General features: G+C 45.4%; 1 protein-coding gene across 2 annotated transcripts; it reads left to right on the plus strand.

The window, feature by feature from the left end:
• The first annotated feature begins 5175 nt into the window (after window positions 1-5175).
• GJA4 (gap junction protein alpha 4) lies at window positions 5176-12100 on the plus strand. Of its 2 annotated transcripts, XM_083453398.1 has the most exons (3): window positions 5176-5348; window positions 6526-6589; window positions 9037-12100. In XM_083453398.1, exon 3 carries the CDS (start codon window positions 9043-9045, stop codon window positions 10099-10101), a length of 1059 nt encoding a protein of 352 aa, XP_083309524.1. In that variant the 5' UTR covers window positions 5176-5348; window positions 6526-6589; window positions 9037-9042; the 3' UTR covers window positions 10102-12100. The 2 variants fall into 2 exon arrangements, with proteins under 2 accessions (XP_083309524.1, XP_083309525.1); XM_083453399.1 differs by lacking the exon at window positions 6526-6589 and having other exon boundaries at window positions 5188-5348.
• The last annotated feature ends 11563 nt before the right edge of the window (window positions 12101-23663 follow it).

Raw genomic sequence — 23663 nt, forward strand, 5'->3', positions numbered from 1 at the left:
TGGACCTAATGGTCAGGGGTCCCTTTACCTTTACCTTTTTAACAAGAGATAGAGAGGGGAAAGCAAACAGAGGCAGGAAGTGTAACCAAGTTAGATCACTAACTCCTTGAAATACAAATATCTTCCGGATAGATTGCCCATACAATACCCATTAGAAGCAACCATACAGGCAGTGAACACTCCAAAACTTTAGCTATGCTTCCCTGATGCAGATATCCTTGGTTTCTCTACTCAAAGCCAATGGATGCCTGGGGCAAATAGGGTGGTAGTCAACTTAGTTTTAATCAGAGTAGAAATTAATGAGCATGACTAAGATGGATCCATTAATGTCAATGGGTCTACTCTATGCAAAACCTGGTTGACCTATAACCCATTATTATAGCTGCTTGCCATACTGAGCTAGGGAGTTGCAGCAGTGGGAACTTTACTGTGCCCACATGCAGCTCTAGTTGTCTTTTCTAGATCACAATCAATGGATGGGCAGTGTATTCAGGCACATGTACGATTTTGGGTGGATGGGGTGCATTTGGAAAGACAGTTTACAAGCCTTAGCAAAGCTGGACCCTGAACCTCTCAATATATGTAGGGTCGCTTCTGCCTAAACATTTGCAGCTGGTGAGCTGGATGCTTAGGTTCCCCCAACCCCTGCAGGCTATTTTGGATAAGTGGAACCAGCCAGCCACCTATCAGTCACCTGATGCCAGGTGACAGGTTTTCGTTTGCCCAGGTGGTTTGAAACCAAACCATGCAGGCAAAGGCACAGAGCTTTGCAAGTGCTGGTGATTAGCTGGTTGGCAGTACCTGCAGACCCCACTTTGGGTCAGGAAGCTGGGTCTTCACCTGCCCTATCAAGGGGGGGGGCAGAGCAAAACTGATGCAAGGCAGGAGAGGAGCTGTCCACATGGTGGCAATGTGATGTAGACCAGACAGTAGCACACTAATCTCAACGCCCCTGCTAGTTAGTTGGGGATCTATACGTGATCCCTGACTAGGTGGCAGTAATACTGTGGCTGATCCAGAAGATGATGAAAGAAACAGCAAGTGGAGGTAAATTGTCACTGAAGCACCAACACTTGCCAGCCATTTGGGGGGCTGGGGGAGGATGCCACCAAGCAGGATCCAAAGAGGTGACCAGAAGGGAATGGCTTTTATTTTGTTTGAACCCCACTGAAATAGATATTTCTAAGCCCAGCATGTAAGCTGGAGAATTGTTGTGGTCTAGTTTGCAGCTGATATGAAGGCACTTGCTGTGGCTTCCTGGCTGAAAGAAACAGGACCACCACCACCCCATGAGCAGCCACTGACAGGCTGGAAGACCCCATTGGAGCTGCAATCCTTGAGCTCCATCACGAAAGAATGAAGGGATCTGACCAAAATGAAAGTATGACATGTAATCAATGAACCTGGCTTCAATGTGTGAATGCTAAGAGCCATCTCCATCAAGCTGAGATTCATACCCTCGCATTCCTGCCAGCTCAGGGACACTCAGCACTCACAGCCCCACAGTGCTAAGACGACCACACCTTGGGTGCACGTCCTACTTTGCAGCTGCCAAGTGTTGTTAAACTTTAATACTATCTAACCAAGAGCCAACCTGCCCCAGGAAGCCGAGATCAGTATCAATTATTCACCAGCCCTTAATAAATATTACACACCAAAACGTTATTGAAAGAATTTCCGTTTCATTTCCTCTTAAAGAGTCTTCCAGGTACTGGTTGCAGCTCACCTGGGAAACTCTGATTGCCCCCCACTTGCTCTCCAGCCCCTACCCAACAGCTTTGCTGGATGCTGAGTGGCTTATGCAGTAGCCTTTTCTTATCTCCTTGCCAGCTGCAAGCTAAGGAGTTAATACCCCTTGGAAGGAAGTAGTCTATTCAAAACACAGCAGGTGGGCTCTGCTCCCTGTAGCCAGGTATGTGGCAAGGGAAACAATGGTCCCCTGGCTTAGATCTTGGCATATGTACTGAAGGAAGCACGCAAGAAAGCCCATCACCACCTCAAGCCAGTAAGCACTGGGTTTATGGCATCTGCTCTTGGCAGCTATGCTCATGCTTGGATTCCCAGAGCAGTCTTGTGCAAATCTGGAACCTGGAGCTGGCGGGGCATCACAGCCATGAATTCTCTTGCCTGTGTCACCAACTCCCTAGTGAAACATAGCTCACATCCGCACCATGCATGTAAAGCACATGACTTGCCACCAAAAAAACCTACAATTCCCAGTATTCTAAGGGTTCTGGGAACTGCAGTTCTGTGAGGGGCAAATTACAGTTCCTAGGATTTGTGTGTTTTAAATGGGTGGTGAGTGTTTCCAAGACCAATATAGGCAAAATAATAATAATCAAAAGTTCCTAACCCAAAGTGTCAGTTGCTCTTCCTGCACAGGATGAGCCCCTGGCCTGATCCAGAAGGGTTCTTTTTATGTACTTATGCTAATTTTTTGTGTTTCACTTCAAATGCCCATTCAGAATAATTTGTCTCATTCCAGTTACATCCACCGTCTAACCTTTGCCCCCAGCCCCGCTCTCTGTTTTCCTTTACAAACATCCACTAGGGCAGATGGAGCAACAGCTAATTCAGCAAAAGCCATGTGATGACCCACCTTCGGAGGACGGCATCTTAAAACTTTAATGGTGTCTTAGGGGCCTCTCCATATTTAATTCCATCCCAGCCTTTAGATCACTATGTTCTCTTAACTCAGCAAAGGGTTTATTTATGAGAGAGAGAGAGAGCTGTCTATTTAAAACAGCAGATGCACCAATTTTCTGGAGGGATCTCCCCCCCCCCCCCCCCATAGTTCAGAAGGTGAAATTACCTTCTTTGTATTATTAAATGCTTGCTGTCCCACTGCCACCCAGTGGCCACAAGAGAAAACCATCATTTCACAGCTTTTTTGCATTTTTTTAACTCGCGCAACAGCAGCAAAAAGAAAACCCACCCTACCCCCACCCCTTTCTCCCCATTTTCCCAAGTCATAGGGATTTTCAGGAGAGCCTGAAAATGCACTGCATGCAGAAGGTCCCATATGCTCTGCCACTGAGCCGCAGCCCCTTCCCATCTAGCTCAGTATTGTAATCACGGACTGGCAGCAGCTTTCCAAGAGGCATTCTGGCAGGGGACATTCCCAATCATACCTGGAGACAAGGCATACCTAGGGGTTGGTTAGGCTGGTCAGTCTTTTTGCTGAAAACAAAGATGAGGAAAGGGTTGAACAACCTCGCCCCACCATCAAAGTCAATCTGAAATGGGCCCTGCAAATTAGTTGTTGAGTGGAACTTGAAACCAGGGTCTTATCATGGCCATAACTTTGATAATTGTAAGCTGCCCTGAGATTCTTTTTCAGCTGGAGAGCGGGATCAAAGTTCTTTAAATAAATGAAACCATCATGGTTCATCCACACTATGTCTAATTTGGTGCTAATACAGCTCAACTACACTTCAGGACTTTGTTGTTACTCATACCATTAGCCCAGGAGGTGGCACTGCTTCCTTACTTATAAAAATACTGTGGTGAATTCAATCCCATCCTGGGAAAAAGTGACTCAAGTCTGTGGCTGAGCCATAGGCGTTGGTTCCAGAGGGCTGAGACTCTTTGGGCCCCCTCAGACATTTGGGGGCGGGCCAGCCCCCCCCCACACACACATTTTTGAGACCAAACATGGAGCAACATCAGGACATCACATCAGGCACCCATGTCAGGGGGCTCTCGGCTGAGCGAAAATGGCCTCCCTAAATTATGCAGGTGGTGAAATTAAGAGGCACATGGAGGGGGGGTTCATTTTCCTGAATGTTCTCCAAGGGGGAGTTTGGGGTAGTGGCAAAAAAAGAGGTAAATTCACAAATAATTTTCCAGAAAAATTATCTTCTCTTAAATTTCAGGCTGGTTCATACTGAGGGATACTACATACTGCAACAGGTCACTGATGCAATAATTGAGCATTAGCAATAGATTGATACTAGACCATCCACAGATCATTCCACTTCATTAGTTCTGCAATGCCTCTTCCATATTGTTGCATTACTGCTGTCTTGTAGCAAAACAAAACAAACCCCAGAACATTAGTTGTGCAAAAATTACAAGATTTCGCCAGGAAAGTATGAGACGTGCAGCTCTTGCAAATGAAGCAGTTTGACCACCCAGAAATGTTTGCTGCGGCAAACATTTACAGTGGTACCTCTGGTTAAGTACTTAATTCGTTCCGGAGGTCTGTTCTTAACCTGAAACTGTTCTTAACCTGAAGCACCACTTTAGCTAATGGGGCCTCCTGCTGCCGCCGTGCCACCAGAGCCCGATTTCTGTTCTTATCCTGAAGCAAAGTTCTTAAGCTGAAGCACTATTTCTGGATTAGCGGAGTGTGTAACCTGAAGCATATGTAACCTGAAGCGTATGTAACCCAAGGTACCACTGTATTGAGTATAATTGCCCTGATACCAATCAGGGCAAATCATTACGAAGGGCACCTGTCCTTTGGCTGATTGGTTGGTTGCCGTTTCTTTGTTGTTGTTTTCTGACAATGCAGAAGGGGCCAAAACACTGGCCTCAGCATAATTTTGCTTCCAAGCAAACACACCAAAGACCAGGCTGGGGGAGGAAAAACATGCTGCATTGCTAGTTTCCAAAAGATAATACCAGAGCCCCCCTACAATAAACTCCCCACTGCCACTGGCCTTGCTGAGGCCTAGCTCATTCCCGATTCCCACGCTTAGTTAATTGCCGGCAAATTCCGCTTCTCCAGGATTTCCCTCTTGTTTCTCTTGGCCCAGACAGCTTCACAATGGGCAACGCTTGTTATTTCAGTCTTCGTTGTTTTCCTATGCTTCCTATTTCCCCGACTGCAGCTCTCCCCCTGCCTGCCCCCGTTTGTAAGGAAAGCAGCAAGCTAAACCCTGCAAGGCCACTGGGCTTATCCAAGCCTCTCTTAGGACTCTTGCTGTCTCCTCTCCTCTCCCATAATTTCACCCACCCATTACACATGCCTCCAGCCAGGAAGCAGGTGAAGTCACCCTGGTTTCCCTTCTTTTTCCACCTGCCCAACCAGCTGCCCCTTGGAGGATCGTAATAACGCCACAGGACTGAGAGCCAGCCCAAAGCCTTTGACAACAGTGACTCCTCCCCTCCCCGTGCCCTTTAGCTCCTCCCCTCTGCACTCATCCTGGAGTTATTGTAGTCAACTTCCCCACCACCACCACCAAGCTCTTCAGAACAGTCACGGAGTTTCCTGGATCACAGCAAGAGGGCTCTGTGCTCTCTGGCCACAGCCTCCTTTCTCTTCTGGAGCAAAACTCAGAAGGGCAGTAATTCAAAAACAAAAACTTGGATTTGTATGCTGAGAACTTGCATTTTACTTGTTGGTGAGTACCACAGTCGGGGAAAGAACATAGGAAGCTGCCAAGGCAGGCCCTTGGTCTGTCTTCTTCAGTGTTGTCTACACTGACTGGCAGCAGCTGTCCAGGGTTTGGGGCAGGGATCTCTCCCACCCTGCCTGGGGATGCCAGGGATCAAACCTGGCACCTTCTGCATGTAAAGCAGGTGTTCTGCCACTGAGCTACAGCCCTTCCCCAGATTTGTTTTGGCCCAATCTCCAAATTAGTTGGACAGCCTCAGAAGTAGCGGGCCCATTTCTTTGATTTATTTTACTTTATTTGTTTATTAGTTCCTACTTGCCTGTGAGTTCTTTCCACTTGGTCTGGTACTCTTTTTCCTTAATACCACCTGCATGGGACCTTGGAATGATTTAGTTGTTTAGCTATATTTCTGTCCTACCCTCTTTCTGTCAAGAGGGTATGCATGGCACAGTCTCCCATACAGACCTGCTTTGCTTCAGCAAAGTTGCCATATCCTTTGGCAACTAGTCGCTAGTCCTCATGTACTCAGTGGAAGAAGGAGCAAGCACACTGCATGTGCTCAGAGGCACACTCTTATCCTTGTGTGTATACTTCATGTATACTGAGCCAGTACAGAATGCAAATTCTGGAGCATGAACTCTCAGCCAGCTAATAAAGCACCAGATAATAAAGATAGGATCACACACACCAAACTGGCATAGGGCTGCCAACTTTTTGACCTGCCACTGTCATCACGCTTTCAATAGCACCTTGAAATACATGTATTAGCCAGCAGTCATGTTTTTCTCCATGCCGTGAAAAGTTCTGCTGGTTGATGTGTGTCAGGCAATGAAGACACGGCAGCAGAACAGGATTTCCTTCCATCTGGCAACCCTGATCTGAGATAGCTTGTGTTTCTTCCAAGTATTGAGGGTTTCATACTTATCCTTGATAGGCAGTTCTGGCCAGTAGCAGGGGAAAAACATTTACCTGCCCTGCCGGAATTTCCTCTAGAATAATTTAACCCTTTGATAGAGTTAAACCTGCTCCACCCACACACCCACCCCTTCCTTCGTTGGCTCTGTTGAGTGGGACAATCCTTTCGGTATGTGAGGTTGAAAAGGCTATCACTTTAAAAGCTGATCAAGCCCCTGACTGGACACTTCTTGATTGACTGCCTGCTCCTTTCTCTTTATAACCCCAGGGGCAAGTAGCAGAGGGCTGTGGTGGCCTTCAGAGAGGTACTAGGCTGAGAGAGGGCTTAAAAGGTGAGCAAAAGAATCTGTTGTTTGGCCTTTGTTGTCTGTGGACTTTATGACTTGTCCCTCTGTCTTTATTTGCACTTTAAGATTAAATCGCTGCTTATGTTTTAAAGTTGGTGGTGTCAAAAATCTAGGGTAGGATATAGCTTTGCATTGAAAAATACCCATGTTTAGTAGCTCCATGCATGGTTTTTGAATATACCTAAGACAGAGCTGCAGGATGAAATTGCCAAGTTAAAACAAATAACTGGAAGGTCGCATGAGTGGGGAAAGGCTCCAGAATGCAGGAATGGCTGTAGCTCATCAAGAGAGCATCAGGGTCCCAGGTTCAGTCCCCAGCTGCATCTCCAAGTAGGAACTGCTGCTGCCAGTCAGTGTATGTAATATGGAGCTAGGTGGAGCAATGGTCTGAATTTGTATAAGACACCTTCCTATATTCTTACAGCAGCAGGAGCTCCTTATTGCTCATAGACGTGGACTGTCTCCAACTATAAGCTTGGTATGCATTCATGCTTTTAAGCACAAGTGCCTTGTCTGATACAAAATTTTAAATTTAAGGGGAAGTTAGCTTTAAGGGGAAGTTCCTGCAGAGCAGCTGAACACAGCAGAGGAGAGTAGCTTTTCAAAGGTCTCTGCTTTGTACTGTATATTTTGTCAGCATGCTCAGCATCTTGCTTCCCCGCCTCCCAATAAGTTTTAATCTTTCTAGCTGTTGTTTTTTACGGGAAACTGAGGGTAACAATGAGTGATGTGGGGTTGTGGTTGGCTTGGCTTCTCAGTACAGATCCCTAAAGGGACAGCATTCATTGGGCGGTTTGTCTCCTAAGTGCTAAAAGATCATAGAATTAAAGAGTTGCAAGGTATGCCAAGTGTCATCTACTCCAACTCCCTGCAATGCAGTCCCTGACAAATGGCCACCCAACCTCTGTTTAAAAACCTCCAGTGAAATAGTCCACCACCTTCCTAGACAGTCTATTCCACTGCTGAACAGCTCTAAGATCAGGGGGAGTGAGGGTCTGGTCCCTTTGGTAGAAATATATTGTAGTGGTTTTTTTCTAAATGTTCTGCAAATGATGAGACTATTAGGAATTTTCCTGCACAGTGGATCTTCTTACCAGACATCCACACCAAGCATGCAAAGCACTTTTATACCATTTTCACAGTCATGGTCCCCCCCCCCCAAAAAAAACGAACCCAGGGAACTGTGGTTTGTCATGGGTGCTATTAGGAGAACCCTTCACAGAGCTATAATTCCCAGCATGTTTAACAAACTTCATTTCTCATAATTCCTTGGGAAGGAAACGACTGTGAAAGTAGTATAAGAGTTGTAGGATCATGAGCTTTATTTATTTTTTATTTATGCAACTATTTCTTGCAAAACTTCAGCCCAACAACATGAATATATGGTGTGGATTTGACTGTTGCCTTTTCTCCTCCACAGGGCAATTTCTAGGATTAATTTGCAGGCCAGTAGGTTAACTCACATTGGTCCCAGGGCCTGGTCTTAAGACACTTAATGGGCCAAGATCGCTGAAGCTAAGGAGGTCTGGGTCTTGTCAGTGCCTCACTGCGAGACATTTTGAGAATCCTATTAAAGCTGCCTCAGGTTTCCACAGCAGAAAAACAGGCCCTTCTCCTGTAGAGTTGCATCTTCTCCCTGCTTGCTGAGCACTCTTCCAAACCCCTTCCAAAGAACTGGTATTTTTTAAAGTGTTTTTTAGGCTGCTAACATCACTGCGGTCCAGAATTTGTATAAGCATATATCTGTACTTTTCTGCTTTAAATTCTACTCTTAAAGCTTCTATCCTCCAATGTCCCTGAAAATTCTGCATTGGCAAATATTCTAGTCCTCAAAGTATCTTGTTAACTAGATAGGTGGAGAGGGCAGTGTAGAGCATGGGAACAGTTAGCTGGCCCTTTCTCTCTATCCTAAAACTGTCTTTTAAAAGTGGGGTGCTCTGTAAGGATTGTTCTTGTCCAGATGTAGAAGAGCCTGAAACACTTCTGGGTTCCTCTGCCCTTTGTTATTTTGAAAGCAAGTTCTGACACTTCTAGAAATTCAGCTGCTCTTCACTTCCACAATAGCAGGGCACCAGCAGTGAGACTTGCACAAGATACCATTCTGACTGTTAGAGTCTTAAGGCAAATTGTATTTTAAGTTTGGGGCTCCTTATTTCAAAAAAATAAAATACAACAATTATATGTGATCTGTGCTTGCTCATACTTGGTCCTCACTTGTGCTGGTCTCTCCCCACCCCAAGCTATCTAAACTTTCACCTGTAAGCTTTTGGGGCAGGAACCTTCCTTGTTAATTTTAGTCGGAAACACCACCTACACTGAATGGTGTTATGGAAACAATATTTGCAAAACTTCGCTGTGTGGCTATGTATCACATAGCAAGTAATCAATAGTGGCTTTTAAGTGGTAAAAGTATGTATTGTGCTCTCCCTTAGCACAAGATGGGTGACTGGGGCTTCCTGGAGAAGTTACTGGACCAAGTGCAGGAGCACTCGACGGTCATCGGCAAAATCTGGTTGACGGTCCTCTTCATCTTCCGCATCTTGATCCTGGGCCTCGCTGGAGAGTCCGTGTGGGGAGATGAGCAGTCAGACTTTGTTTGCAACACCAAGCAGCCCGGCTGCCCCAATGTCTGCTATGATAAGGCTTTCCCCATTTCCCACGTCCGTTACTGGGTCCTGCAGTTCCTCTTTGTCAGCACACCCACTTTGGTCTACCTGGGGCACGTCATCTATCTCTCCCGGCTTGAGGTGAAGCTGAAGGAGCGGGAGAGTGAGCTCCGGGCTCTGCAGTCTAAGGATTATAAGGTGACAGCCATGCTGGTGGCGGTGGAGAAGAAGATGGCCAAGATCTGCGTGGCGGAGGATGGAAGGATTAAAATCCGTGGGCCTCTGATGTGGACCTACACCATTAGTGTGGTCTTCAAGAGCATCTTTGAGGCTGGCTTCCTCCTTGGCCAGTGGTACCTGTATGGTTTTGTAATGCATGCCCGTTATGTCTGTCAGGGGGACCCTTGCCCACACCATGTGGACTGCTTTATGTCCCGCCCCACTGAAAAAACTATCTTCATCCTCTTCATGCTGGTGGTGGGCTTGATCTCCCTCGTTCTCAACCTTCTGGAGCTATTCCACCTCTGTTGCAAGAGCCTGCTGCACAACACCAAGGAAAGAGATTGCTGTTCCCCCTCCTCTGCTCCTCCCATGCCCTGTGAGGCCAACAGCTTCCCCAACAAGCTTTGCGGTGTGCCTGAGGAGGCTTATCACGACAAGGCTTTCTTCTACCTCCCAATGAATGAGAGGCCTTCTCCGCCCTACCAGGCATACAACAAACTTTCCAGTGAGCAGAACTGGGCCAACTTCAACACAGAAGAAACCTTGGCCTTGCAAGGCAGGAATAAGCCCCCTGACGTCTTTACCACGGAAGCCCCCATAGTCCATCTCTCTCAGGAAAGGCAGTCGAGCCGGCCTAGCAGCAGTGCTTCCAAGAAGCAATATGTCTAGCAAACAAAGCAACCATTACAGAAGATGGATGTTGTCTTCCTTTGAGGCAACTCTGGGTTTACTCAGCTAATTAGCCTTCCTGATAATGGATGGCTCCCTTCCGATTTTGACAAAAGTGGCCATGTCTCAAATGTTCTTCTCAGGGGCCGCCTTGTTTTCTACCATGTGAAACCTGCTGTACCAAGTAGGGCTATCCTGGCTTTCGTATAGACATAAACTGAACCTTCCAGGTAGAGTCTACCATGGGACATCTTCAGGGCCAATGAAATGGCTGCTTCACAGACATTCAGTCATCCAAGTGTCAGAGGGTGACTAGTTGATTGGGGAGGGGCATTTGTTGGTCTTCTTTTTGTGTTAGGCCTTGCAGGTGAGGACGGGTAGCAGCAACCACCTAATGATGATGAGGAGGAGGAGGAGGAGGAGGAGGAGGAGGAACAGGCACCTCTACCAGCTTGGCACTATGCAGGAGTTGGCCTTGCTTTCTGGAAGATGATTTGTATCCTAGTGCAGAAGACACAGAGGAAAGTGTTTTTGTTTTCAGTGGGAAGAAACTTACTGTTGTGGCTTCTATTCCCAGATAGCAACATGGTGACGTTGTATGACAGTCATATATCATTTTTTCTTTCCTTTTCTGTACAACTCCCTGGTTTACAGGAAGTCTGAGTAGGATAGCAAAACTACGAGCCATATACAGTCATGTTGGACTAAAAACAGAGTTCCTGTCACATGCGGGCATTTTAGGGAATATCGGCTACTGCCGAAGTAAGCTTGTCAAGCAGACCTCCTCGCTGATAGAGTTTGGTTGGTGTGGCTTAAGTACTTTTCAGTTATTTCTTGCATGTTGTGCTCCTTGATGGCAACTGTCACTGGAAACTGTCCCTGAAGGCTTTGTGCCACATTACGGAGTTCACCTTCACTGTATAATGTAACCACTAGCACTTGATCTGAAAAAGACTTTTGCACTTCCAACTTGATAGCTTTTTGGCTGGCTTGGGCTGATGGGAGGTGGAGTCTAATAACATCCAGAGAGCACTACATTAGCCATCCCTGCCAAAGACAAACCTAAAGAAGGTTTTAGTTAATTTGTTCACCAATTCATCAAAACTTTGTCTCCTGATCATTTTCTGAAGTGTCTTTTTTTTTCATCAAAAGCAAGACTGTGGTCCACTGGGCTGTCAAGAAACTGGTGGCATGTCTGTGGCTGTTAACTTTTGTTTGATGTACATTCCAATGCATATAGGGCCCCCTCCCTGCCATACTGGATAACAGTTGGTCCTCTTGGATTCAGGGTCTGTTCCCCTGCTTAACCCCACTATGTAGAATGATGCGTTAAGTCATAAAACACTGTTTACTATTCTCTTTTTAAGATGTCAGACGTTTTATATATGTATCTTTAAGTATGGCTGTATTGCCCAATCTCTATCCTGGATTCTTTGTTTTGCTGTCCTGTCCCTTCTGTTAATTTATTACAATCTTAAATCCTGTATAGTCTGAAAAGGCAAGCTGGATCTTCTGCATCTGTTGCTGAGGCAGTGTCCAAAAGTTAAAAGTAGGAATCTCACCTGAATCTCACAGAAGGATATGCCTGTTGAGCTGCCTTGGGAAGAGGTCTTTATCCATTTCTGAACTAAGACAAAGGGCAGGGGTGTCTTAAAATGTTTGTCTGCAGCAACTTCTTGCATAGAAGTGTTGGCTTCAATAAGAATATGGCAGCTCCCTCTTTGTAGCATCCAACATCCCAACCAACAGGATGTTGGGCAACCTGATTTTTCTCAGTCTCCAGTGAACTGTTCTTACTAAAGCTGTGAAAAGGAGATCTGTATCTGTCGGTTTGATGTCAACCAGAGTGTAATATGGAGAGCTTACTTCCCCACTGCCAAACTGGCCAAAGTTGAATGAACAGCAAGGGCGCAAGTAGAAAATTTGGGAATACATTTAGTAGTATTAAAAGTGGTTTGTTTGTTGTTGTTTTTCAAATTAAAAGAAAAACATGAGACCATCTTGTGTGTGCATTAAGACTGCTCCTTGAACCCTTTGTTACATACTCTGTGCTTGAAATGAAAAAGTAGGTTATGGGAAGTGAGGGGGAAACTGCCTTGTGTTTCACAACAGGTGTGGCCAGGCATTTTGAGGGCTCCTTTGCTTATTTAACTGGTGCCCCAACAGCTATTAACCCAGATCCAGCTTCATAAAGAACATACTGTATATGACAACCAAAGCACAGCTGCCCTTTGAAAGTTGCACTTCTCCAAATGCTGCAATGCAGTTCACCAATCAAGTAACGGGTACAAAAACATATATGCCAGGGCAAGCGGTATGTGTATTATTAATGATAATACTATACAAAAAAGCCTTACATTGGGGAAAATTGCTTTGGAAATGTGTGTATAGTAAGCAAAAATGTATAGCTGGAAATATGCTGATGAAAACTCAATATGACTTCTTAATAATAATCCCAAACTGATGAGACAATGTAGGGAATGGAACATGATTGGAAACAATGAGAAACAGAAATTGACAAACCTTCCTACCCCATTTGCAACATACATAAATTATAGGCAGCTCAAAACTTCATTCTACCTCAAGAGCAAAACATAGAACAGCGGGTGGGGGGGCTTTTACAGCCAGACGGCTGCATTTCCCCGTGACTTACCTGCCAGGGGCTGCATGCCAGTGGGTGGGGTCAGAGACCAAAAGGGTAAGACAAATGGAAATGCTGCTTTCATTTGTACACTGGCCTGTACATTCCAGCCAAGATGATGTGGTTAGATTGGTGCACTAGGACCTGGGAGACCAAAGTTCAAATCCCACTGACCCTTGAGCCAGCCACTGCCTCTCAGCCTAACCTATCTAACAGTGGTGTTGTGGAGATTAAGTGAGGAAGGGAGAGCCCCTACAAATTTTGCTCCAGGTTTCTGCTCATGAGTCTGGCATCCTCTCTTTATTTGCTTCCAAGATTATACTTCCCACCATTTGCTTGCTGTTATTCTGCCTTGGATTTTGACAAGCTGGAACCGGTGCAGAAATAATAATAATAATAAATTTTTATTTATACTCAGCCACCCTGAGCCCAGTTTTTAAACTGGGAAGGGCAAACAGCAAATATAAAACATTGATTAAAATGTGACTTTAAAACAGCATAAAATACAACATAAAATGCAACATCAATATCAATAAAATTCAAAAATTCAGGGGTCATTGGGGGGGGACCCCAATCAGTAGACATCAAGTGGTCACCAGGGCTAACTGGCTAAGTTAGTCCTACTAGGGACAGCAAGGCTACCAGGGAAGAATTTAAATGTGGGGTCCCAGAAAGGGTTTCTTCATAGAAGAGGAAAGGAGGAAAGGGAATAGAGGATCAGGCTAATTCAAACTGAAGGCCAGGTGGAATATCTCTGTCTTACAGGCCCTGCAGAAGGGGATCAAGTCCTGCAGGGCCCTAGTCTTGAGGGACAGAGCATTCCACCAGGTTGGAGCCGTCACTGAAAAAGCCCTGGCCCTGGTGAAGGATAGTCTGGAAGAAGAGGGTGGCCAAGTTGATAAACGAAATGAAACCTTATGAGGAACAGTTGAGCAAGTTGGGTATGTTTGGCCTGGAGAAAACTGGTGTGTGTGTGTGTGTGAGAGAGAGAGAGAGAGAGAGAGAGAGAGAGAGAGAGGAGTGCCATCTTCAAGTACCTTAAGGTCTGTCACATGGAAGCAAGCTTGTTTTCTGCTGCCCCCAGAGGATAGTAACCCAAACCAATGGGTTCAAGTTACAAGAAATGAAATTCTGACTAAACATTAGGAAGAATGTTCTGTTGGTAAGAGCTGTTCAACTGTGGAACAGACGAGTTTGGAAAGTGGGAAACTCTCATTGGAGATTTTTAAACGGAGGTTATACGGCCACCTGTCAGGGAATTCTTTAGCTGTGACTTCTGCATTGCATAGGGTTGGACTAGACAGCCCTTGGGGAACCCCTTCCAACTCTACAATTCTATGATTAATATGTTGGTTTTATTCCCATCCTTTTAAAGCCACAGTCCTGAAAAACCTGGATTCATTTCATTTCAGTTTATTTCATTTTACTTGGCAGCATTCCAGCTGTGTCAGCCATTTCTGCTACATCAGCAGCAAAGCAGGGTCAATTTCTTTCTTTCCCATTTATTCTCATGCCCGTGTCTGCTGCTGCTTATTTTAATTGCAGCCTCTATGAATATGTTAAACATTACAAGGAACCGTGAGCACCCTTGACAGATTTCTCTATGCATTTCAGCCCTTCACTCAAATATCATTTACACTAATGATAGCTTTCTAGTTTGGATATAAATTATATATTATTCTTCTGTCCTCTGAGTTTATTCCTGCCTGCTGCAATATACAAAACATCTTATTCCAGCTGTCATGGTCTTTTCCCCTAGGTCAATAATATGCTATGTATGAGCCCATAAGACTGTGGGGTCTTTCAGGTGTGTGGTTTGGTTTGCACATATATACAGATGAAAGGATTCACAGCATTAACTTCCCTGGAAACCTAATGGGAAAGCAGCAGATCTTGCTTCCCCATTAGGTTTCCAGATAAGTCTTCAACCACAGCTTTGGGTCCAGGATAGAGCAAGCATGGCTCTGTCCTCCAGCTTCAAAACTCACACTACTCTCATAAACACATCCCCCAAAGGCCATCCTATTTCTCCATCCTAAGATGATGTGGTGCCCAGCCAGGTAAGGTAAGGAAATGCCCACCAGTTTGTCTCTATGGCAACAGAGCTCACTTCTTAAGATGTGAATGCTATGTACTTAGCTGAGCAGCTAAGGCCATTACATTGACAAAAAACTAGTCTGGCAGGGTTCCACTTGTGGATGCTACCCTCCCAGATACAGGATCATGGGTTTAGAAGGGAGCCACATACCATCCTCACTGACCACCACCACTCCTAGCCCCATCCAAACTTATAACATTGCTGTTAAGGGGATTTGAAGAAGGTTGGTGCCCCATACCCCAAGCGTGCTAGTCAATGGCTCCTCATCCACCTGGAGAATTGACCAGTGATCTGATTCAGTATAAAGCAACTTCTTATGTTTCACATTCAGAGCCATTTTGGGTCAATGGAGTTTAAGAAGCTGCATCAGGGATTCTGCAGAGCCCCAGCTAAAATGACAAAAGGGTTTTCTCTAAATGTCAGGAAGAACATCCTGGTGGTATGAGCTGCCCAAGAGCAGGACAGACTGCCTTGGAAGGTGGGGAGCTTTTCTTTGTTAGAGGCACAGGGATGCTGTCCCAGCAGATTTCCAACATCCAGGGGTTGGACTAGATGGCATTCAAGGTTCCTTCTGATTCTATTATTCTAGTCTTTCTTTTTAATGGTGTATTCAGAGGTCTTTTTTGCTTTATACACTTCTGTGTGTTGCTTTGAATGCTCAAATTATTTCCCCCTCCCTTTTCCCTTTCTATTTAGCTTCTAGCATCTGAGTCTACGATTCATTTTAGTCAAATTACAATTGTTTGCCTGCCTCTGCTCATGAGGGGCCTATGCTTGATTTGATTTTATTTTTAAACTGATCTGAAACTGTTACGTTATCTTTGATATCTTCCTGTAGTCCCCCAGTGTTTCCCAAGTGTGTGTCCGTTTCCTTTTAAAGTAGTTCACATTGCTTATCTATTGTTCCTAAATTGAATTGTCGACAAAACCTCTCGTTTCTTTTACCAAGCCCTGAAAACGAGAGCCTTGTATGCAATCTTAAAGGGCATTGCACAGCCCCTTGAAGAAGCTGGGGCTGGCCAATCCCCATGAAGTGGGAAAGGGGGACCTGGGGCCCTCTGGGTAGCATTGACCTCTGACTTCCATCAGCTCCAGCCAAGAAGGCTCATAGTCTGGAATGATGGGAGTTGTGGTCTTGTGAGGTGACTCTCAGAAACATCTGGAGAGAACCAAGTTCCCTGCACCTGGCATCTATTCTGCCCTGGAGTTCCTCCTTCCTGTGTCCCCCCGCCCCGCCCTGCTGTGCCAATAGCAGCATTGCAATTTCTCCATATGGTGAAGCTACATTTTCCTTTAGCTGTAGCAATCAGTTCTTTCCTCTAGTTCCAGCTCATCCCAGCCTGCTTTTATACCACACCAGGACTGGGGAACTTGTGGCCCTCCAGATGTTGCTGGACTGCCATGCCTATCATCTCTGACCATTGGTCATGCTGGCTTGGAGCTGCTGAGAGTTGGAGCCCACATCTGACTTGATAGTGGTAGAGCAAACACATTGCATGCAGAAGGTCTTACATTCAATTCTCAGCATCCCCAAGAAGTCCAGGAAAAGACTCCCCTCCTCCCCCTCCCAATTCTTCCCATTCCTTGATTCCCTTTTAAGTGAATAACAGCTGGTTTCTTTGCTGGTACATCTCCCACCGCTGCACACACATAGTGTGCCCCTGCCCAACCCTGTCCCAACACACACACCTCATTCTGCTCCTGCCTTCTCGGCAGCCTGCTGATAAAAGGCCTATTCGTCCCAAACAGTTGTGTTCTTTGCTAGCCACATAATAGGTGGAAATGGATTCATGATAAGCCTCAAAGCTCGATACGCTGGTATTGTTTTCTGTTTCTATTACTAGAGGACTTGAAATATTCCAGCACAGTACATTCTCTCTAGGTTAAAAATAACTTGCTCGGAGCAGTTTGAGATGTTCCTTTTCCCTTCTAGGCTGAAGTCAGAGGGAGCAGAAATGTGGCACAACTTTTCTTCATCATCTTCATCTTCATCATACATATTTCTATTAAAATAGCAGGAATGGTTTACATTTTGTATAAATAATAATAAGCAGCAGCAGCCTAACGAAAGCAAGAAAAGGAGAAAGTAGGCAGAGAAGAGCTTTTTCTCCATCTCTCATTGAACTGGGGGCTATACAATGAAGCTGCATGCCACCACCAAAAAGACCATCTCCCTGGCTGACATTGACCAGCCCAAGCACTGTCCACAGAGGCACTTTCAAACTCAGTCTTAAACTCCTGCTGCCCACCAGATGTTTTGCATTACATTGATTTCATTGGGGGGGGCGGGGAGTTAAGAACAGATTTCTGGATCTCTTCCACTGAAGCAGCTCCCTGGCTTCTGAGGGACCGGGAATCTGAAGTTGTTGTTTCGTTTTATTTTTGCACTGCTGTTTTTATCTCCCGATATTTTTAAATGGAATATTTTTATATGGTGATGCTTGGGAGTGGGCCATTTTAAAATAATGTTTTGTCTTACATTGTCAGAGCACCTGTTGGTAGGAAGGTTGGCTGAAAATGTAAGAATAAGCAAATTGCTGGCATTTAAAATAACTGGCATTTAATGAGACCATACCCAACATATATATAGAAAGTATGTTTCCCCTACCCAAAGTTGCAACCATTTGCTGCCCACAAAGGAATGTGGCCTTGTGGTGAAAAAGGCTCCCACCCCCTGCTGTTGAAGACCCTATAAAGGGTGGTTTGTGGGTGTGTAGGAGCCAGGCCCACTCCCTAACCCACTCCTGTTCATGTTGCAAATCTGCATAAGTTGCACATATAGCTCACTGCAAAATTGGGACCCTTACTGCTTTTCAGGGCCCGCTATCCTTGAGCCAAAGCCCTAAAACCCCAAAGGGCTACAATGATCCTTCAGAATGAATGCAATGTAGCTCAGGAGCAGGAATTATCACTGCAGTCCTGCTTTACACTCACGTTTCTCAAATGGGAAGTTATATGTTGGTGACAAGGGAAAAAAGGTAGAAAAAGAAGAATCCAGTTTTGGGGCAAGTACTCTTTGGTGAGAGAACCACAGCACAGATTTAAAATTTAAAGATGAATTGTGGAGGTGTGTGTGTATATATATATATATATATATAACCTCTAAAATGAATTCCAAAGCTTCCATCTTCCTCTAGCATAGAGAAAAGACCACATATTTGATACTTTAAATAATGGTTTACTCACAAACTCTCTAAAGGTCAGGTTCATGTGCTTTTTGATACAGCATTCAGAAAAAGTTGCACAGGCAGTAAAATTTTGCTTAGTTACGGTGGTGAAAGTTCCTAAATTATTGGTATAGGAAATCAAGAGTTGCTTGTGAGAGCCATGCAGTCTGAGCTCGGAGTAACCAGCTTATGCCTCTTCACACACTGAGCTTCTCAGGTAGGCTGGAGAGAAACAAAGGCTGAATTACCTGGTTCCTCCCAGTGTGAGGGGATGTGAACATAGCTAAGCCTGGCAGTACAAGTTTACCTATAGTATTAACCCCTTCATACATTAATTAGACTTCAGCATGTTGGTAATATGAGGCTGGTTATCCTACAAAGGGTAGGGTGGCATGTTCTTCAGCTGGAAAACTGAGAGAGACAACTTAGTGCAGGGATGGAGAACCTATCCCCCCACTTGTTGTTGGACTCCAGCTCCCATTATGCCTGAGTATTGGCTATGCTGGCAGAAGAGGATTGGAGTTGGAGTCCAACAGCATCCATAGAGCCATGAAGGTTCTCCACCCATGACTTGGTGGTTGAGCACATGCTTTGCAGGGTCAATTCCCAGGATCCCTGGGAAGGCCTAGAAAAGACTGCTGTCTGAAAGCCCTGAGGAACTACTCACATCAAATAGGGATGGAATAATCCATCAGTTTTTGCCTTCTCTTTCTCATTTTTCCATTCTTAAGTTCAGTTCTCTGTCTCTCTCTCTAGTCAATGTGAAATTTCATCATCATCTTCGTGTGAATTTCTCCTAATATACATATTTTTGCATGGAATTTTCCCCATTATACAAATCTTTGCAAAGCAGCTTTTCCTCATGTAACAAATTTTTAATGTTATTTCCACTAATATGTGCATTTCTACACACACTTTATCCCAGTGCATGCATTTTTGTACAGATTGCTTGGCTGCACTGCAAAATTCAGAGAAATGCGAATGTGGAAGGAAGGCTGTGTTTCAGTTTGTGCGCTGTTTTGGAAAGCAGAAATGAGAGAAGAGTCACTTTCCATTGTGAACCGAATCAATTTGCTCCCCATCCCCAGCTGCCTGTCAGTGCAGACCATCTTGAACGAGATGGGCCAATGGTCTCCGTAGAAGCTGGGGTAGAATCCAACGTAGCTCTGAGTTCCCCCCTCTCGTCTTCCTCTTGTGTGCCCCCTAACACTGTCCTAGGGTTTCCCCCCAACCCTCTGCAGCCAATGGAGGGGGTGCAGGGCAGAGTTCCATTGTGCAAGCAGAAATCTTTGCACTGAAGCTGCAAGGTTGTGTGACTCCCCCCCCCCCCCCGTTTCCTGTGTCCATGTGGAAACTATTCTTTCTGGAAGGACTGGCTGTGGATGCCCAATACACTCAGGGCACTCTGTGCATGTACAGAAACAAATCTCCCAAGTACTGCTTCTCATGTTCTGGAACTGAGTCTCCTGGTGTTGAAGAGAAGGTGTAAATTCCTGGTTCAGTGCATGGATAAAGTTTTACCCAGTTGGCACAGGGTTGTGGCATCTCCAAAAAACAACAGCCAGCAGTTGTTTTTCTATGTGTGGCTCTTATCAGCTGCACAACTGTATTTACATAAGGATTGCCAGGCAGCCCTCGGCCGCAGCCCACACTTCTAAGGGAAGGCATCAAGCTTGGGCCAAGGTAGTTATTTTCGTATGTGGAGCCAGCTCCCCCTCCACCGCCTTCTCAGCTCCCAGCCGAACCCCTGGAAACTGCCTCTTGCAGAAACGAGTCTGTCTGTGTTATTCTTGGAGACCAAAGAGAGGCCACTGGAAGCACCAGAGCTGGCCCCTGAGTGGCGAGGTCGAATCCTGTCATAACAGTCAAACAATAGGAAGCCGGGGGAAGATTGTTGATGGACCTATTACGGACAAGATTTGGCAATGGGAAATCTCCCCGGAGCAGGTATCTCTGCAGGCAAATCTGTTCTCTTAGCCTTGTTTTCCACCTTGCTGGAACTGTTTGGTTAAAGAAAAAAATATATATGAGAATGGAGTGCATTACCCCCGTTTTGAATTCTGCCAAGGAAAATATTAGTGCTAAAGCAGCAAAAACAGAGGTGTCAGCTAATAAATGTATCAGCCGTCCCTCTGCAGTTGGCCAGAGTCCTCGGAGGTATCTGCGACATCACCTTTTCACGGGGCATTTCCTCTGCCTTCATCGTGCCCTGGAATTGTTTGGAGCCTATCAAAATGGAACCCGACAAAATACCCCTGCACTCTGACCGGCGAGAGATCAAGAGCTCCCAGCTGTCCGATGCTGTTAACCCGCAAGACAGAGAGAAGCAGTAGCACAGGGTTCGAACCTGCCCAATGGCACAGAGGTTCATGAACTCATCACGACCCCTTAGCCATGTTCCCAAGGAGAGTGTAAAAAAGGGGGGGAGGTGCAGTGTTGATCATATGCATGTGGGTGCACACACAGACAACACACACCCAAGTAGAAATGCATAGCACAATACACAGCTTACTAGTATCATCTGACAGACATAGAAGAGCAAACTGGCCATAGAAGAGCCAGTGTGGTGTAGTGGTTAAGAGTAGTAGACTCATAATCTGGTGAACCAGGTTCGTGTCTCTGCTCCTCCACATGCAGCTACTGGGTGACCTTGGGCTAGTCACACTTCTCTGAAGTCTCTCAGCTCAGCTCACCTCACAGAGTGTTTGTTGTGGGGGAGGAAGGGAAAGGAGAATGTTAGCCACTTTGAGACTCCTTCGGGTGGTGATAAAGCGGGATATCAAATCCAAATTCTTCTTCTTCCTCCTCTTCTCTGACTTCCACTATGCTGTACACAAACAGTAAAACTTGAAAGCCTAATTATCGCCTCATTTACATGCCGTGTCAGGGTGGGGAGGTGCCCACCAATTCTCCTAGCACTGCAGCTGATGGCATCGTAGCTCCTGTTTTGAAAAAAGTCTCGGAGCCGCACTCCCTGCATTCCACCCCCCATAACTTCTGACTTCTTATGGAAGTAATCACTCTCTCGGGGGGGGGGCGGTATTGAGCACTGCCACACCCCGCATGCTATTATTCCCCAGGAATCCTGTATCCCTTTGCCCCTCTCCATGCTTCCTCAGGATTTTCAGAAGTGAGTGGATGCATCTTGCATGCATTCACTTGGATGCTTCTGCCCCATATGCACAATACAGTTATAGCAGTATCATACCACTTTAAACAGCCATGTCCTCCCTCAAATAATCCTGGGATATGTGGGGGGGGGGGATTGGTTAGACGGCACCTATTCCCCACACAGAGCTACAATTTCCACAGTTCCCTTGGAAGCTGGAGAGATTGTTTAACCAATTGTTAGACCCATATCTCCTGAGCCTCCTGTTTTAATTGTTTTAATTTCTGTTTTAACTGTTCTAATTGTTGTGCTGTTTTTTAATTTGGTTTGTTTTATTGCACATTTTAATTGTGGGTGTTTATTTTTGTGTTTTTGTGGGGTTGTTCTATTGTTTAATTGTGTTTGTGCATCTGTGTGTAGCTGATTTTATGCTTGCAAAACTGTTCAGCAGCCATTACGGCCCTTTAGCATTATATAAATGAATTGTTAATATAGTGGTACCTTGGGTTAAGAACTTGATTTGTTCTGGAGGTCCGTTCTTAAGCTGAAACTGTTCTTAACCTGAGGTACCACTTTAGCTAATGGGGCCTCCCTCCGCTGCCGTGCCGCCAAAGCACGATTTCTCTTCTCATCCTGAAGCAAAGTTCTTAACTCGAGGTACTATTTCTGGATTAGCAGAGTCTGTAACCTGAAGCATCTGTAACCTGAAGCATCTGTAACCCGAGGTACTACTGTACTATATTCATCTGGGACATTCTCTCCATCGTGCCACTGAACTTGCCAGGGTGTGGTGAGGACAGGAGAGCTCTGGGTTAAGGTAACCGGAATTTTTTCAATGAATCCAGGGACACTTTTCAACTTCAATGGATTTTGTATGGGGACTGATTTGTAAATCCAGGGACTGTCCCCAGGAAACGGGGACATCTGGTAACCTTACTCTGGGTTGCACCTGCAAGGCCAACACTGTTAACCCCAAGCTCTCCAGACTACACACACACACACACACACACACACACACACACTGCAACTGGTTTAAGATCTCTGGGATGAGATTTCTTCATGGACCTAGTGCATTTAGCAGCAGTTAAGGATGGCAGAGGATTTTCTCTGGCTGACATTTTAAAGCCTAGGACCTAACTTACACCTCCCAGACTAGTATCAGTCATTTATTATACGGCCACAGTCCTGCTGAAACAAAACATATTCTGCCTTTTCCCCCAGGCTGAGACTCGAGGGAGCTTGCGCAAATTAAAACAACACAGATAAAATACAAAAAGCTTTTTTTTAAAAAAAGATAGCAGTTAAAAAGTAAGTAGATGTTAAAACAATATTTTAAGAAAACAAATCTATTAAAATGCAGATCGTAAAAGCAGCACAGCGCTATTTAAAAGCCTTAGCAAGAAACACAGCCCGTTCCCAAATGCCTGAGAAGTTAAATGGTTTAAAATGCAATGTGATAGAAAGGATAAAACATACACATATTGAAAATGCTATATAATACAAAAGATTTAAAAAACATGTGATACAAATTGCAGTTAGAATGAGGGGATAGTCTTACAAGGCCTCTGAGCAGAGAAGAGATGCTTGAGCTCCTTAGGTAGGAGGCAAATGGAAAAAATAATAAATTTATGTGAGGCTGTCCATGATGAGGCTAGTGTGCAGAAATGCAAATCACCCCATCTTCCTCTAACTGGTGCTATTTTATTACAGTGGTACCTCAGGTTAAGTACTTAATTCGTTCCGGAGGTCCGTACTTAACCTGAAACTGTTCTTAACCTGAAGCACCACTTTAGCTAATGGGGCCTCCTGCTGCTGCCGCGCCGCCGGAGCACAATTTCTGTTCTCATCCTGAAGCAAAGTTCTTAACCTGAAGCACTATTTCTGGGTTAGCGGAGTCTGTAACCTGAAGTGTATGCAACCTGAAGCGTATGTAACCTGAGGTACCACTGTATTCTCCCCCCCCTGCAATTTTCTCTCCTCTCCCTTCCCCCCCCCTTCTGTCTGTCTCTCTTTTTGTCTCCCCCCCCCCCCCGCCCCTCTCTGCAATACAAAGTTTGCCATGATGATTAGAAGGCCTTTTGTGCGGCAAGCCAGGGTGGGACCTACTGGATAAACTCCCCTTTGCTGCCCATTCTTTTCGGAACCCGCAGGAAACGGCTTCACGATAAGGCAAAGAAAAGGGGAGCAGAGAGAACAAAGCAGCCCATCACAATGCAGACCAGCTGGGAGAAACGAAAAAACGCAAGATGACGAAACACCCATTCTCTTGCAACTCAGCAGCTGCGGAGCTCCTTGGTGTAAAGAGAAAAAAGCGGGGGATAGAGTTGTTCTCAGTCAGAAACACAGGAAACTGAGTCATGCAAATGGCCCATCTAACTCAGTATTGCCCACACTGACTAGCAGAGGCTCTCCAAGGTTTCAGAGAGGGAGCCTTTTCCAGCCCTTTTTTCAGGGATTCAGCCGGGGACTTTCTTGCAAGCTCCACCAGTGAGCTAAGGACTCTCTGCTTATGAAAGTAGATGGGTAGCTGGAAGGAAGAGACTCAGA

Source organism: Podarcis tiliguerta (assembly GCF_965153285.1).
Source record: "Podarcis tiliguerta genome assembly, chromosome: 8".
NCBI lineage: Eukaryota > Metazoa > Chordata > Lepidosauria > Squamata > Lacertidae > Podarcis > Podarcis tiliguerta.

What these genes read in the sequence shown, in the direction of transcription:
- GJA4 (XM_083453398.1), top strand. Translation starts at nt 9,043, where the DNA reads ATGGGTGACTGGGGCTTCCTGGAGAAGTTACTGGACCAAGTGCAGGAG.